This window comes from Guillardia theta (genome assembly GCF_000315625.1).
Source record: "Guillardia theta CCMP2712 unplaced genomic scaffold GUITHscaffold_43, whole genome shotgun sequence".
Taxonomy (NCBI): Eukaryota; class Cryptophyceae; order Pyrenomonadales; family Geminigeraceae; genus Guillardia; species Guillardia theta.
Window position 1 is genome coordinate 527,734 of NW_005434631.1, and position 13,796 is coordinate 541,529.

General features: G+C 52.0%; 4 protein-coding genes across 4 annotated transcripts; 2 read left to right on the top strand and 2 right to left on the bottom strand.

Moving 5' to 3' along the window:
* Positions 1–1,104: 1,104 nt before the first annotated feature.
* Positions 1,105–3,211, bottom strand: GUITHDRAFT_110139 (hypothetical protein; the record flags this gene model as incomplete). Its single annotated transcript, XM_005830958.1, has 11 exons — positions 1,105–1,165; positions 1,218–1,274; positions 1,455–1,507; positions 1,697–1,786; positions 1,884–1,934; positions 1,985–2,011; positions 2,295–2,408; positions 2,467–2,552; positions 2,610–2,640; positions 2,696–2,728; positions 2,777–3,211. The coding sequence occupies 11 exons, from the start codon at positions 3,209–3,211 to the stop codon at positions 1,105–1,107; spliced, it is 1,038 nt and encodes a 345-aa protein (XP_005831015.1).
* A 2,410-nt stretch (positions 3,212–5,621) lies between these two features.
* Positions 5,622–7,037, top strand: GUITHDRAFT_153141 (hypothetical protein). Its single transcript, XM_005830959.1, has 8 exons — positions 5,622–5,683; positions 5,737–5,792; positions 5,853–6,013; positions 6,062–6,108; positions 6,321–6,382; positions 6,592–6,783; positions 6,835–6,894; positions 6,940–7,037. The coding sequence occupies exons 2-8, from the start codon at positions 5,773–5,775 to the stop codon at positions 6,962–6,964; spliced, it is 567 nt and encodes a 188-aa protein (XP_005831016.1). The 5' UTR covers positions 5,622–5,683; positions 5,737–5,772; the 3' UTR covers positions 6,965–7,037.
* Positions 7,038–7,206: 169 nt separating this feature from the next.
* Positions 7,207–8,499, bottom strand: GUITHDRAFT_110141 (hypothetical protein; the record flags this gene model as incomplete). Its single annotated transcript, XM_005830960.1, has 2 exons — positions 7,207–7,986; positions 8,038–8,499. The coding sequence occupies 2 exons, from the start codon at positions 8,497–8,499 to the stop codon at positions 7,207–7,209; spliced, it is 1,242 nt and encodes a 413-aa protein (XP_005831017.1).
* Positions 8,500–10,229: 1,730 nt separating this feature from the next.
* On the top strand, positions 10,230–11,870 carry GUITHDRAFT_163721 (hypothetical protein). The gene is made up of 6 exons (XM_005830961.1): positions 10,230–10,264; positions 10,913–11,036; positions 11,101–11,152; positions 11,212–11,317; positions 11,367–11,445; positions 11,612–11,870. The coding sequence occupies exons 1-6, from the start codon at positions 10,247–10,249 to the stop codon at positions 11,710–11,712; spliced, it is 480 nt and encodes a 159-aa protein (XP_005831018.1). The 5' UTR covers positions 10,230–10,246; the 3' UTR covers positions 11,713–11,870.
* The last annotated feature ends 1,926 nt before the right edge of the window (positions 11,871–13,796 follow it).

Below are 13,796 nucleotides of genomic sequence, written 5' to 3' on the forward strand. Positions count from 1 at the left end.
TCCTCCTCCTCCTCCTCCTCCTCCTCACCCAGCTGCGAGACGCTGGTTTGATTGCAGAAAGCTTGCCCTTTGTCTCCGTCACATGTCAGGGTGGAGCAATTTGGCTGACCTTTTTCGCTCATGGAGGACAAGAGCGACTTTGATTCCTGCAGCTGCTCCTGCAATGCGGCGATTTTGTTCTGGAGAGAGTGTGATGGCGGATGAGGACGAGGAGAGAAGTGAAAGAGGGAGGAGGGAGGAGGGAGGAGAGAGGAGGGAGGAAGAGGAAGGAGGGAGGAGGGAGGGGGGAGAGGGAGGAGGGAGGGGGGAAGAGAGACGGGGGAGGAGAGAGTGTACAGAGAGGAGAGAGGAGGGAGGTGACAGAGGGGAGACGTGGGAGAGAGGAGGGAAAGAGGGGAGGGAGGAAAACGATGAGGACGAAGACGAGGACGAAATAGGACTTGAGCGATCGTACTTGCAAAATGATCATGTCATGCTCATGTTTCGTGTTGAGTCTGTTTGTAAAAATCATGGGATTGCTATTAACACCCTCTCCTTTCCTTCCATCACCATCATCATCATCATCATCATCATCATCGTCATTGTCATTGTCATCATCACCATCATCGTCATCGTCATCATCTGGATATCTTTCCTCACCTTTTGTTCATCTCGTCAAGATGTTCTTTCTGTTTGGCGCAAGAGCTCATGTCTGCACTCAATCGTCAAAAACTGCACGAGATGATGAAGAATGTGAAACAAGACAAAATTGAGCCAAACAACTTGTGATTAAATGTGAAGAGGAATAAAGGAAACGAGTACCCAAAAGGAGCAGGAGCAGGAGCAGGAGCAGGAGCAGGAGCAGGAGGAGCAGGAGGAGGAGCAGGAGGAGGAGCAGGAGCAGGAGCAGGAGCAGGAGCAGCAGGAGCAGGAGCAGGAGCAGGAGCAGGAGCAGCAGGAGCAGCAGAACAAGAATCGTTGCATCATTTTCTTGTACCTGTCTCATGACTTCTCTGCTCCATCAACAGATCGTGCTTACAAACCCTGACCCTGATGCGATCAAATGCAACGACAGGTCAGATCAGTGCAATGCAAGCATTCACAGAATCGTCAGATCTTTCTTTCTTACGTCGAAGACAAGTTGGAAGACAGCAAATGCGCGTCGTTCTCATGGTGCTCGGCATGGCTGAAAGCAGCAAATGAGGTGGAGAGGGATGGAAATTTCCTTTCCTCCTCACCCTAAGTGTCGGATGAATTCCCACACAAGATGCGGATAATCTTGTTTCGTGCTTCTCCTTGCAGCAACATGTTAGGAGTGATGAGATGAGATGAGATTAGATGAGATGAGATGAGATGAGATGAGACGAGATGAGATGAGATGAGATGAGATGAGATGAGATGAGATGAGATGAGACGAGATGAGACGAGACGAGACGAGATGAGATGAGGGGGAAGGGGAGGGGGGGGCAGCAGACTTATCGGCACGACAGATTGTGATCTTGCCGTAACGATGTGCCAGCGATGCAAACTGTGAGCGAAGAGCGATCAGCATGAGAAGAAAGGAAAAGGGAAGAGAAGGAGGAAGAAGAAGAAAAGGGGGAAAGGCAGGAGCGGCAGAGCTTGCAATTCTTACCAAGAAAGCGCAAACAATGATTGAGAGAAATATTCTCAACCACGTACTTTGATTCTTCTGTTGCCACACCAATGAGAGACAAACCGCAATCAACATCATCATCATCATCATCATCATCAGCATCAGCATCATCATCATCATCATCATCATCATCATCATCATCATCATCATCTCCTTCTCCATCACCATTACCATCCTCGACAGCAGCAGCAGCAGCAATTACAAAAACAACGTTCTTCAGCAGCAGCATGGTTCATGGAATGATTGTCACCTGCACTTTCTTGGCCATGGAAAGTTTTTCATTCAGCTGTCTGACAGCCGACTGCAACTTTTGTCATGGAACAAGAATAGAAGTGAGTCCGGAAGAAGCACCTTGAGCTGATTGTTCTCCTCTTCAACCTGCGGGTTGTTTCATCATCGTGAAATCATCCCATTCCCAAGTTGACTTGTTTTTTATGAGGATGGAAATGATGATGATGATGATGATGATGATGATGATGATGATGATGATGATGATGATGGAGGAGGAGGAGGAGGAGGAGGAGGAGGAGGAGGAGGAGGAGGAGGAGGAGGAGGAGGAGGAGGAGGAGGAGGAGGAGATCATGATGAGGATGACAAAGATCGAAGATATTGGAATGATGATGACAATGGCTATTGTTCACACAGCCATACAAACCCTCACCTCAGCGCGCGAGATCGCAAACCCTTCTTCAATCTCTGCAATCTTGGCATCTTCGTCACATCCCCACCAAGAACAACAAGCTGCTCCACCGACTCGCTCCTCCTCACCTGCGATCTGGACGTCGCAAACTCGCTTTCCATTATCTCCATCTGCCTCCCAGCTCAGTGCTGACCGACGGCTCTACATCTACCTCCACCTTCTCCTGGAAGCCCGACAGCTCCTGGGCCTTGTCCTTGAGCAGCAGCTCCAGTTCTGCTACTACAAAGGCGCAACAAGCTTCAGTCCTCCCTCCCCGCCGCCCTCCCTCCCTCTCACCTCTGCTCTTCGCTGCCAGCAGGGCCTCTTGCTGCAAGCATCAAGCAGCGTCATCCCCTCCTACCCACCGCCTCTCTCCCTCTTACATCGTGAGTCAGGTTGGCGCAGTCCATCGGCCCCTGAGGAGGAGGAGGTCACTCACGTCGATCCACACGGCAGCTCCTCACCCGCACTGCTGTCTCGGATGCATCGAACGTCTCCATCGCCTCCTCTCCTCCCCTGCTCTTCCTCCTCCTCTCTCCCTCCACCTCCTCCGCCATCCTCTCCTGCTCCACACGCATCTCCAGCATCTCGTGCTCCATTGTCTTGATCTTGTCCTCCTTCCTCCTCACCTCCTCCTCCAGCTCCCTGCACCTTGCCGCCGAGCTCTCTGCCTCCAGCCGAAGGTCGAGAGCGGCCGCTGCCATCTTCCTCGTCTCCTCCGCCAGCATGTGTTCAGCAGACGAGTACTTCATCCGCAGCTTGCTCGCGCTCCTCGCCCGAAGCTCCTCCAGCTCCCGCTCGATCCTAGCGCTCTCCTTAAGCCAGGTCTCCGACAGGAGCTTCTTAGAAGACGCCCTCGAACTATCGGAGCTGGTCTCGTGCTGGGAGATGCAGGACATGGAAAGATCGATGATCCGATGTTTCTCCTGCCCCTCCCTTCGTCGTCGCCATGGCGCGGAGGAGGCGACAGCAGGGTAGAGGCAGCCGACATCTCTCCGAGCCGATGAGCGTCCGACGGCTCCCCAACCCTGACATCTCCCTTCATCTCCTCCTGCTCATCAGACTGGTCGTTGTTGAAGCCAGATCGCACTGCTGTCTCGACTGCTGGGCCCCTCCTTACCCTCACCTTCATGGTACCTGCCTCCTCTCCCGCTCCCATCTTTTCTCCTGGAACGTCCTGGGCATCTGCTACCTGCTTCGACTTTCTTCCTCCTTGTTTCTCAGAACCCTCGGAGTAGAGGAGGAGGGAGGGAGGGGGGGAAAGGTAGATCTCTTCCACGAAGATGTTCATCCGTTGCTCCGGGCTGGGAGGGTATTCGCTCGACGTTACTTGCTGGCGGTCAAACATGCTGCACAAGAGTCTTGCCTCCACTTGACATCAACTGCAATCAGCAGAACTCGTGAGATCATTTCAACGTGTTCTCAACAACGAGGACAAGCTCTACTCTACTCATTTCGCTTCTTTTCCCTCACTTTCTTGACGGACGTTGCACCTCCATCTCTCTCACCCGCGGTGAATAAAACTTCAAACAAGATAATGAACTTCTCTGTACACTAACCACTTGCACTCGACCACTCCAGAACGATTCTGACTTCTTTCTTTGTATTGAAATCTGCATCAACTAACCATCCTCCAAAGTCACACCTATTGTTCTGATGTGTTTCCATCCGATCTGCTCCTAACTCACTGATCATCGCCTGCTCTCCCCTCCTCTCTTCCTTTCTCCCCGTCCTGCTGCTGGGTCCTCTCCTGATCTGCCTTCTCTCCTTCATTCTCAGCATGTTCGCCATGACTACCTCTCGCTCACTCAATCCTTGCCAGTATGATCGTATGGTTTTTGGTGGAAAACGCCCCCTTTGGGTATTTTTCCACAAGTTGAACAACATTATGAAATCACGTAAACTTGTTTTAATAATTCTGAATGTTGCTGATAAAACTTTCAAAATATTGTTCTATACTGTACTTTGACCGCCCCAAAGAAAAATCACAAATTCAGTCAGTCAAAAGTATGAATGCCCCGGGGCCATTGTACAATGTTAGGGGGTGGGGGTACCCACCCCCTTGTGTTCCACCCCTGTCACCATGTCATCCGCCATGGTGGAGACGGTCATCAAGGGCAACACCCGGTGTTCTTCTGGTACATTAGAGGGGTAGGGGTGATAGAATGATTATCACTGAATTTACAGTAGGGGTACGGCAGTACCCCATATAGAGCTTCCATGACCCGGTAGTTTCCCTCTCGATGGGGGGTCCAAGGCCACCACCGACGTTTGGGAGTCCGAACTTGATTGTCCACGTACTGATTTTTAACTTAACTTTGAGTAAACCAGTGACCTGAATGGTACTGATTTTTCACTTAACTTTGAGTAAACTCAGAATGGAATTTGCTCGACTCAGGAGGCTTGAGGGCCGGGCCCCGGCCGGAAAGTGAAATGTGTAACGGTTTGACTGAATTTGTAACGGATTCAAATCATGAAGAGTCATGGTGAGGACACCGGTTCCAGAATTTTAATGGGGGTGGGGGTACAAATTTTGAGGGTGGGATAAAACGATAGTGCTGGAGTACCCGGTACTATCTGGTAAAATATTCGTTATATCATGGGGTATGTACATAAATGACGGGTACGTTCTCTTAATATACAGGGTGGGGGTGCATCTCACGGAGGAATCGGGAATCTGAGCGGTGGGGAAGAGTATGGCAGAAATCGGGAGGTAGGAGGGGAGAGGAGAAGCGAGAGGAAGAGAGGAAGAGATCAGAGGATCATCAAGCAGAGCTCAAACAAGAGACCAGAGTGTTGAGGAGGAAACGAGCCTGGTGCTGAGAATGACGTCGCCGACTGCCATGAAGCTAGCTCGCTCCAAGGTCGGGGGTGGGCTGGCATTCTTGCTTCTTGTAGCCGGGGTTATGGTGGCGCATCGAAACTCCGATGGTGACTTGGCCATGCTCCTCTGGTTGTTGTAACATGCTTGACAGTGGTGACCCTGGTTTCTTCCCCTTCCGTCACCTACGTAACTCCGCAAGCAACTCAGTTCTCTATCACAGTCCCCAAGGACTGGAAGGTTGGGAGCATGCTAGGGCTCAAGGTTCGCACAGAGAACCTCTCCTCCACCTTGCTGATCCCATGACAGATTCCCGGCCGAGGAGACTCGGTTATCAAGGTCCCTGCTGGAGTCAAGCCCGGGGAAACGTTTGTCTTCAACTTGGGGGGGGGCAGTGCTGCTGTACGTCTGGTCTTCTGCACTCCCGCACATGCTGAGACACGAGCAGAAGGAAATCGCTGTTTCCGCAAAGATCGAGAGCGGCCGCAAGATCCCCAGCTCCAGAAACACGTTGTTGAAGCTGGAGCAAAAGGATTTGACGTCGTTCCAGGTCAGTGAGGAAGACAGGAGGGTCGGGGGTGCTCGAAGTTGACAGCAGCGCAGGGGATGCTGACGTACGAGCGTGCGTTGAGACAGACCATGGGGAAGATCAGGCACACGTAAGTCCTGCCCATGATGAGGCGACAGCGCTTGTCATCTCACTGGGAGCTGGGCTGCAGGTGGAAGACATCGAAGCTGCAGGAGAGCGACGAGCCTGAGATGGATACAGAGCACTTCATCCCCGCTGAGCTCGCTCCTGAGGCAGAGGGATGGGATCCTACGAACCCCAATGGCTTCCCTGCCAAGCCGGCGGACAAGAACAACGTAAACGGAGTGCCGGGTCAGTACGAGCATGGGTGGAGGCGAGCAACTCACGGTTTGTGTTTAGGATACACGTACGCTACCAATGGGAATGACCTTGAAGTGGAAGATGAGGTCCTCAAACTCTAGATGTTGATCATGTCAAGGACAAGGATGTTGTGGTCGCTTTTGTTGGTTAGGATGATGGAGATGGAGATGGTGGTGATTCCGAGGACGAACTTTGTTGTTATCGACAATGGAGATGCAGGAGGAGATAGCTGCATGTCTTGCTCTTTCCTCATCAGTTTCCCGCAAGTTGGCCGTCCTCACGTTCGGTTCTTTCCCAGGGAGAGGGTTACTATCAGCCAGAGGACCCCGAGCACCTCGAAGAGTACAAGCAGCTTCTCAAGTAACAGTTGCCCATCCCCATCCCTTCCTCCTCTCTCCTCCCCCTTCCCTTCCTCAACCTCCCTTCCTCCCCCGTCCCTTCCTCCCCCGTCCCTTCCTCCCCCGTCCCTTCCTCCCCCCTCCCTTCCTCCCCTTCCCTTCCTCACCCCTTCACCCCCGCTTCGTCTCCTTCTCTTTCCGTTTCCGATTTGTTCACTCGACCTCGTACAGGTACGACTGCTTCGCTAAACCCGGCAAGCCCTGGCTGGATCACGCTAACTGCGCCGCTCTCGTCAAACGGTCCCACCTGTACCCCAACGCGGACATGTTCCGGTTCTCTGGCGCGTTCGGATGGAACCCTCCCTTCCCCGACGGGCCGACGGCGAAGAATGCCAAGGGAGCAGAAGCGCCATCAGCCAACGAGTGAGTCTGACATGGCGGGAGCTGCGCGAGCAAGGGGTGATGAGGTGTTAGGTACTGGAACTATGGCAGTGACGAGGACCTGGAGAGCGCGGCCTCGTGGAATGGGAAGGAGTACGTCACGTGCTGCTGTTCCACTTGTTCGTAATGCTCCCTCAGGTACACAGAATCGGACGCGAAGTGAGGACGTGACGTGGGCTAAACAACAAATGGAGGAAAGGCTGTTGCTGTAAATTTCAAGGTTCAGTGCAGCGTGAACTCGATCTGGTGTATCTTGTTTGATAAAAACAGTTAAGATGAAAACAGTTAGAACTAGGAAATTACAAGCTCAGCAGCCTAGCTATCACAGTTATCTACAGGTTTGATATGCTACAGTAGGTAGTCAGGCCCAGCAGAAATCTATCTTGCGCTGTCATATCTGCTCGCTCACGTTTGAGGCGTTGCGGGGCCCTCGCCTCTCAGTCGCAGGGATCGCAAGCGTCTCAGCAGCAGCCCAGAGTCGATGCGCACAGCCGGATCGTGAGCCCAGGAAGCTTCGAGGATGGGGATGAGCCTCCGGCACTTGAGCCGATCGACGGGGGGGCGGATGAAGGGGCGATGGCTCTCGTTTGTGATCTCGTAGATCACATCGGAGAATGCCTGCTTGCAGGAGAACATCTCCCAGACGATCAGCGCGCAAGAGAAGATGTCTGCCTTGCAAGAGACCATGGGATTGTCCAGTTGCAGCTCAGGAGCCGTGTACCGCTGGTCCCTGGCAAAGCGCAAGCCTTGGGGGCGAAGGCCCTTGATCTTGACTGACTGCATGTCCTCCGTGATGACGATGTTGTCTGGGCAGAGGTCGAGATGCAGGATGGGATGCTCCTGTGTGTGCAGGAAGTGCAACCCCTTGACAAGCGCGAGACTCCAGCGAAGGGCCAGCTTGTTGCTGACATGTCTTCCTCCCTCACAGTCACGCTTGCTCATCCAGATCTCCTTCAGCGTGTATCCTGGAATCCACTCCAGCAGCACAGCATGTCTCCTCTCTTCCTCAGCTATCGATTCGACTGTCCCCGCAAACTGCTGCACGTTGGGGTGGTTGGGAACCGTCGAGAGGAAGCCGGCAAGCTCCCTAAGCTTGCTCTCAGCTTCCTCCGACGTCTCTGCAGTCCTGTTGCACTTTGCCACCAGCTGGTGGCTGCGAACTATGACTCGATGGGTCTCGTAGTCCTGTTGCCATGTCAGTGCGCCGCGTCGTCAGCATCATCGGAGGCTCCTCACCTGCCCACACTTGAGGCGGCAGATCCAGTCGATCTCATCGTGTCCGATGATCTCGTTCCTCAGGCAGTGATCATCTGCTGGTTCCCTCTTGGACAGACACTGAGAGTTCCTCCTGCTCTTCACTGTTTTCTCCTTCGGAACGCTGCTCGTTCTCTGAACACGCTTTCTTCTGAAGAGCCAGTCCATACAACCAATCTCCGCCTCGTTCTCGAGAAAGGTCCAATCTATATCAGAGCAATCGGACAAACAGTTTGTCGGAGCTTCCGACACATACGTGTTGTCAAGATCATAGTATCCTGCGTCTGACTTCCAGGAAACCTCCGACTGAGTGGACTTTGAGGAGTTGTCCCCTGAGGCGACGGGCTTCACAAAGTCGCAGCTCCGCAGCCTATCGAGCTGCAAGACGAGGCCTTCGACTTCCGAGTATGCGTTGCATGCAATCCCATGGCTCTCCTCCTTCATGATCAGCAACTGGAGGCAACGTGTCAGTGTCAACCACACTGTTGTGACTCAGGACAAGGTGGGAGAAGTTAAGACTTTGAAGCTTGAGAGCGTCTTGAAATGAGGAGATTGTTCGAATACTGCAGCACCTCGTCTAACATTGGATCGTTCAATCCTTGCATACTTCTAGATGTGCTGCTTCTCACCCTCTCTTCTCCCCCTGCCAATCCTCTGGGCCCTTTGCCCTCTACGACTCATAACCCCTTTTCCGGTGTCGCAAACCATCGGGCGATCCTATCTTACCCTACTAATACTTCTCCTTACAACTCCATTGACCTCTATCCCTCAGAACTTCGCTGTTCCTTGCCCCCTTTCTCCTCCCTCCCTTCGCCATCTCTCCCTATCCTCCGCCTCGCTCCAACGCCCATTCCATCTTCGCCCACTTCTCGTCACCCTTCGTCGGTCATATTTGAAAAAACTTCTTTTCGCAAACAACCCCACATACACATCACCCCCCAAAGTTCTACTCGACCACCCCCTGGTCCTATGTACCTCATCATATCCATTCACCACCCCACCCTTAAATACCCTTCACCACCCCTATCTCCCAATTCGAAGGATTTTGAAGGGCCACGAGACCACTGTTAACTTGTATTCAGGGTCACATCGTTGCATTCGACAAATTTAACTAACTTCTATGTTAAATTTTCAACTGTGGGAAAGAAATTTGAAAGCTGTCTGTTTTTCACTTTACAAGGTCACGAGGTTGTGCTCTAGTACCCCACCCCCTTAATTACCTTCTTTACAGTGGTTTTCAGGGGTGTGTGACATCGGCGGGGTCGTCCGGCAAGACGTTATGAAGGCAAGTGTCATGTAGGACGGTTAGAAAACGGTTACAGAGGCAAAGCTTGCAACCTATGAGCAGACGGCTCGTACTGATTTTTAACTTAACTTTGACTCGCCGTAAAACCGTTCACGGTTAACAGCCCGGCCGGCACTGAGGTGACTCTGATCACGCGCCTGTCGCCGGAACTCGGCCGGGCCGCCGGTGCCGCTGTGCCGCCGGAGGGTTGCCCGGCCCGGGCAAGTTGGTTCTCCCCGGGCCCGGTAAAATTGGCTACCGTACGGTCCCGTACCGTGTCTGTTTGAAAGAGACACCGTGCCGCCGTGGCCGACTACAGTGGCACTGTAGTCGGTCAGTACCGTGACTCAGTACGGTAGTTTCTGTGCCACGGTCCGAGGCTCCGCTTGAAGGGCCTGAACTATTCGGAAGTTCCGAGAGTAAACAGTGACCGTCGGCCCGGGCCGCATCATGGCACTCCGATCAGGCGATCCGATGGCAGTGCCGCTCCAGTCCGATCCGATGATCCCGGCAGCCCGCCGCGGCCGGGCCCCGGGCTGTTTTAAGTTTGTCCTGGTACTGATTTTTAACTTAACTTTTAATAAATGACCTCGACAGAGTGATGAGACGGTCGCTTTAAAAAGCTTTTAATTTAAAAGTTATCTCGGTACAGAGTTTTAAGATTTGACAGGATGGTACAATGTGAGGGGGTCGCCGAGTACTGAAGCCTTTTAAAATGCAGTAGCACCTGTACTACGTGATCGTGCCTCCAGTCCGCGGGATGAGAGCCAGAGGGGGGGTGGGGGGTGGGGGGCTGTGACCATAGCCATATAACAAAGGCTGGGTATTGAGGGGTCCTGAAATCAGGTTTCTTGAGGGTAGGGTACATCTACACACCGGTGGTGGGTTCGTTGCTCACTTAAAAGAATGGTGGAAACCTGCTTGGTAAGTGGAGGAAGGAGGAGAGAAGGAGGAGAGAAGGAGGAGGGACAGGACAGCAGGAACAGGGGAGGAGGACAGGAGAAGGAGGGAGTTGGCGAGAAAAGATGGAGAGAAGTATCAGAAAAAATGTGGTCAGACGGCAGACATGTTAAGAAAGTACAAGTGCCTTTAGAAATCTGCGGTGTAGACCAATTTGTCATACTGACTAAAACTGTACACTCTTGTGGGACTCGAACTTGATCTGACGTAAAAACTGGAAGATAATGATAGAGCTACATCATACAATCCTTCTAGTATGCAATCAGCATATTTGTACAATATTAGACTATCAGGGCAGTTCTGATGTAGGTGCAATATCGATCCATCCAGCTAGAATCATATTTTGTATTCAACATGTTGTCTTTGCTTTTCATGTTTAGAATTACTTCAGGATTACACATAAAGAATTCAGAAAAGAGTTCAGAAAAGAGTTCAGAAAAGTCAAGCAAATCTAAAACAGCTAGGGAACGGTAGAAATAGTTGTTTTTTGTTGAGCTGCCTCTTGTCATGTGATATGAGGCATGATTTTTCATTTTGAGGACCTTTGAGAACTCTCCCCCATGTATGAAACAAACATGAATCTCCACCACTTACAGCACCCACGTTCTACAGGCTTGTCGGACCGGCAGGGAATACAACATGCCGTCGGATGGTAAATGCAGGGTCGGCGACTGCAAGATGCCTTGTCAGTGCACTCCCAGCACGGCTGCTATGATCTATGGAAGTGTGATAGGAGGTAACGCTCCGTCGCTCATGTAGTCGGAACTCCTGGCGATGGCTGACTGGCCCCGTTTGATCAGGAGTTCTGCTGGTCGTTGTTATCTTTTGCTGCTGCTTTTACGCGCGACGCCGGTGAGGATCGTGACGAGTGTGTCTGTTAGAACGTCCCTGAGCTGTTAGTCATTCTTCAGGGCGAACAACAATGTTCCCCAAGCTATGATGGTCCAGTACCCGCCTCAACAGCAGGTCATCATGCAGAATGGCGTTCCCATTCCCATGGCAACGCCAGTCGAAGGAGTGAGCAATCGCATCGCTCGCTCAGCCTCTTTATGACTTGCTTGTCCAGTACCCCGGGAACCAGCGAGCGATGTATCCCCAGCAGCAAAACAACAACAGGAGAGCCTTGGGCATGGGACTTGCAGGAGGTCAGTGAAGCAAGCCTCGCTAGAACAAGTGTCAAGTAGCAGAAAATTTCATAAGATGGCGTTAGCAGTAGCAAGGCACAACAGTAGCATAGCAGCCTGAGCGTCAATCCCTTAGTAGTGCTGTGCTCAGGTAGCACTGCTCATCCACTCACCCTGTATGCTGCAGGTCTTCTTGGAGGTTGGGCACTTGGCTCAATGATGGATGGAGGTGCCGACTACGGGGGTGACTGCGGGGGTGACTTTGGTGGCGGCGATGGAGGATTTTGAAGCGGCGGAACTTGCCATCATGGCCGAACTGAGGACAGGCGGCTTACCGTAGCCTGAGTCTAAGTTGGAAGACTAAGTTGAACCAGACTCCTGGTGACCGTACGACGGTCTCTCCGTGTGTTTTACTATCAGTATGATTCAGTGAACTTCACTTATCCAAACTTGAAATTGCTGGCCGCGTGTCACTAGTACTCACTAGTCTGGAAACTCAGCACTGACTCGGAATGATTCAAGCAGGAGGCGGAACTTCGGAAGTTTATTATCGCCGGCCTTTGACTAGCTGTCAAAGTTATTTTGGTCCGAGCGGCGACATGTTCAGACTGGCACGGAAGTGGCAGCACGAAGGGATGGAGGAGACGACAGTAAGTGAGGAGGATGAGCAGGAGGCAGAGACCTTGAACTGCGAGGAGGAGAGAACAATGGTCGTTGGGGTGCAGTTCCAACAGTAATGTCTCAAGCTCACTCCTTTCCTCTGCTAGGGCATCACAATGCTTATTGAACAAGCGCCCCTATGCGTCGATGAGCACCAAAACGATGCTCCCTGCATGGACGACGGGAGCACCGACTGCTGTCAACCGCTGGAAGCCGTTCCGATTGAAGAAGGGCTTTCATGACACAAGGTTTCTTGTTCACGATAGATGAGAGCAATGTTGATGATTTGCTGCTGCTGCTGCTGCTGCTGCTGCTGCTGCTGCTGCTGCTGCTGCTGCTGCTGCTGCTGATGCTGATGCTGATGCTGATGCTGCTGCTGCTGCTGCTGCTGCTGCTGCTGATGCTGATGCTGATGATGATGATGATGATGATGATGATGATGATGATGATGATGCGAAGAGCGTTGTTGCTGGCATGGAGGTAATGACCCCAGCAGGAACAGATTCAACATGGATCGAAGGAACGACGTCAGAAGTAGAAAGTAATGCTGCAGACAAGCTGCTGAATCGGATATTCTTGATGACAGCATGGCTGAGGATAATACAGAGATGGGAAGGGACAGAAGTCAAGACAGCCATCGGTCAGAGCTGCTCATAGTGGATTAGTGTAGCTCGACAACGTGCTTGTGTTTATGTGAGGGTTGTGAAACAAACTTACTAGCCGGTGAACGCTGAGAAGAGGTTTTGACTCGTTACACATCCGCCCTGAATGCTCGAACAACTCCATCGCTCGGACTATTGGAGGAGAAAGACATTGCGATATGGAGAGAGGAAGGAGGAAGTGCGGCAGAAGGGGGAGGGGAGGTCCAGAGGGGAAGTGTAGGAGAAGTAGAGGACATACATCACAACAAACGACCAGGAGGACAAGGAGAACAAGGGCCAGAAGTTTTCACTGCTTCTGAGCATGTTGTACAATGTTGTATGATTCTTTTGTTTGAAGTGAAGCTCACGCCCTGAGTGTCTTTTTCAAGTCTTCTCTTCATCTTCGCTTCAGACGTGTGCACCTCCAAATAGCGATTTGGTTTTTGAGGACCTGTGAAAAATGGAATGAAGATTTCCCTGCCTACAAACCTGGTCCTCCTCCTCTTCGCACTCCCTCCATCCTTCCAAACATTCTTACAATTCACGGAGGCGGCAGCGGCGGCGCTTTGCTAGACGACAAGAAACATCTCGTCTTAGACTGTGCTTTCTTGAGAGCATGAATGGATCTCCAACGTGAGATGTGAGATGGTTTGAGAGAAGGTTTAATGCCTGACGATACACGTAGGAAAGAAACTGATTTGAGGATGATGATAGCAGCGGGAGGAAAACTCACTGAAGAGAAAATTCAAACAGCGAATGGAAATCGTTCGAGACTGTAGAATGGATCAGCTTTACCGCCTCAACGATGGAAATAAAATTCACACGACATGGAAAATCAGAAAGAGATTGTGGGATCATGTTCAAGCGGAGCGGGAAGGGGAGGCAGGGAGCAGGAGCAGGGGCAGGGGCAGGAGCACGAGCACGAGCAAGAGCAGGAGCACAAAAAGTTGTAAAGAAGGGGGGGGGGATCGGATGCGACCACTGGATTCGGGCAAAGGCGGGTCAGTGGGAGGAGGCGGTGCGAAGGGCGATAGAGAGGAGGGGAGGGGGGAGGAGCCCGGGGCAGGAGAG

Bases quoted from the DNA above. Each gene is read 5' to 3' on its own strand.
- GUITHDRAFT_153141 (XM_005830959.1), top strand. From the start codon at position 5,773: ATGGGGAAGATCAGGCACAC. The intron at 5,793-5,852 runs GTAAGTCCTGCC...GCTGGGCTGCAG, and splicing joins ATGGGGAAGATCAGGCACAC to GTGGAAGACATCGAAGCTGC. The intron at 6,109-6,320 runs GTCCTCAAACTC...GTTCTTTCCCAG, and splicing joins ACCTTGAAGTGGAAGATGAG to GGAGAGGGTTACTATCAGCC.
- GUITHDRAFT_163721 (XM_005830961.1), top strand. The intron at 11,037-11,100 runs GTAACGCTCCGT...CCGTTTGATCAG, and splicing joins CTATGGAAGTGTGATAGGAG to GAGTTCTGCTGGTCGTTGTT. The intron at 11,446-11,611 runs GTCAGTGAAGCA...TGTATGCTGCAG, and splicing joins GGGCATGGGACTTGCAGGAG to GTCTTCTTGGAGGTTGGGCA.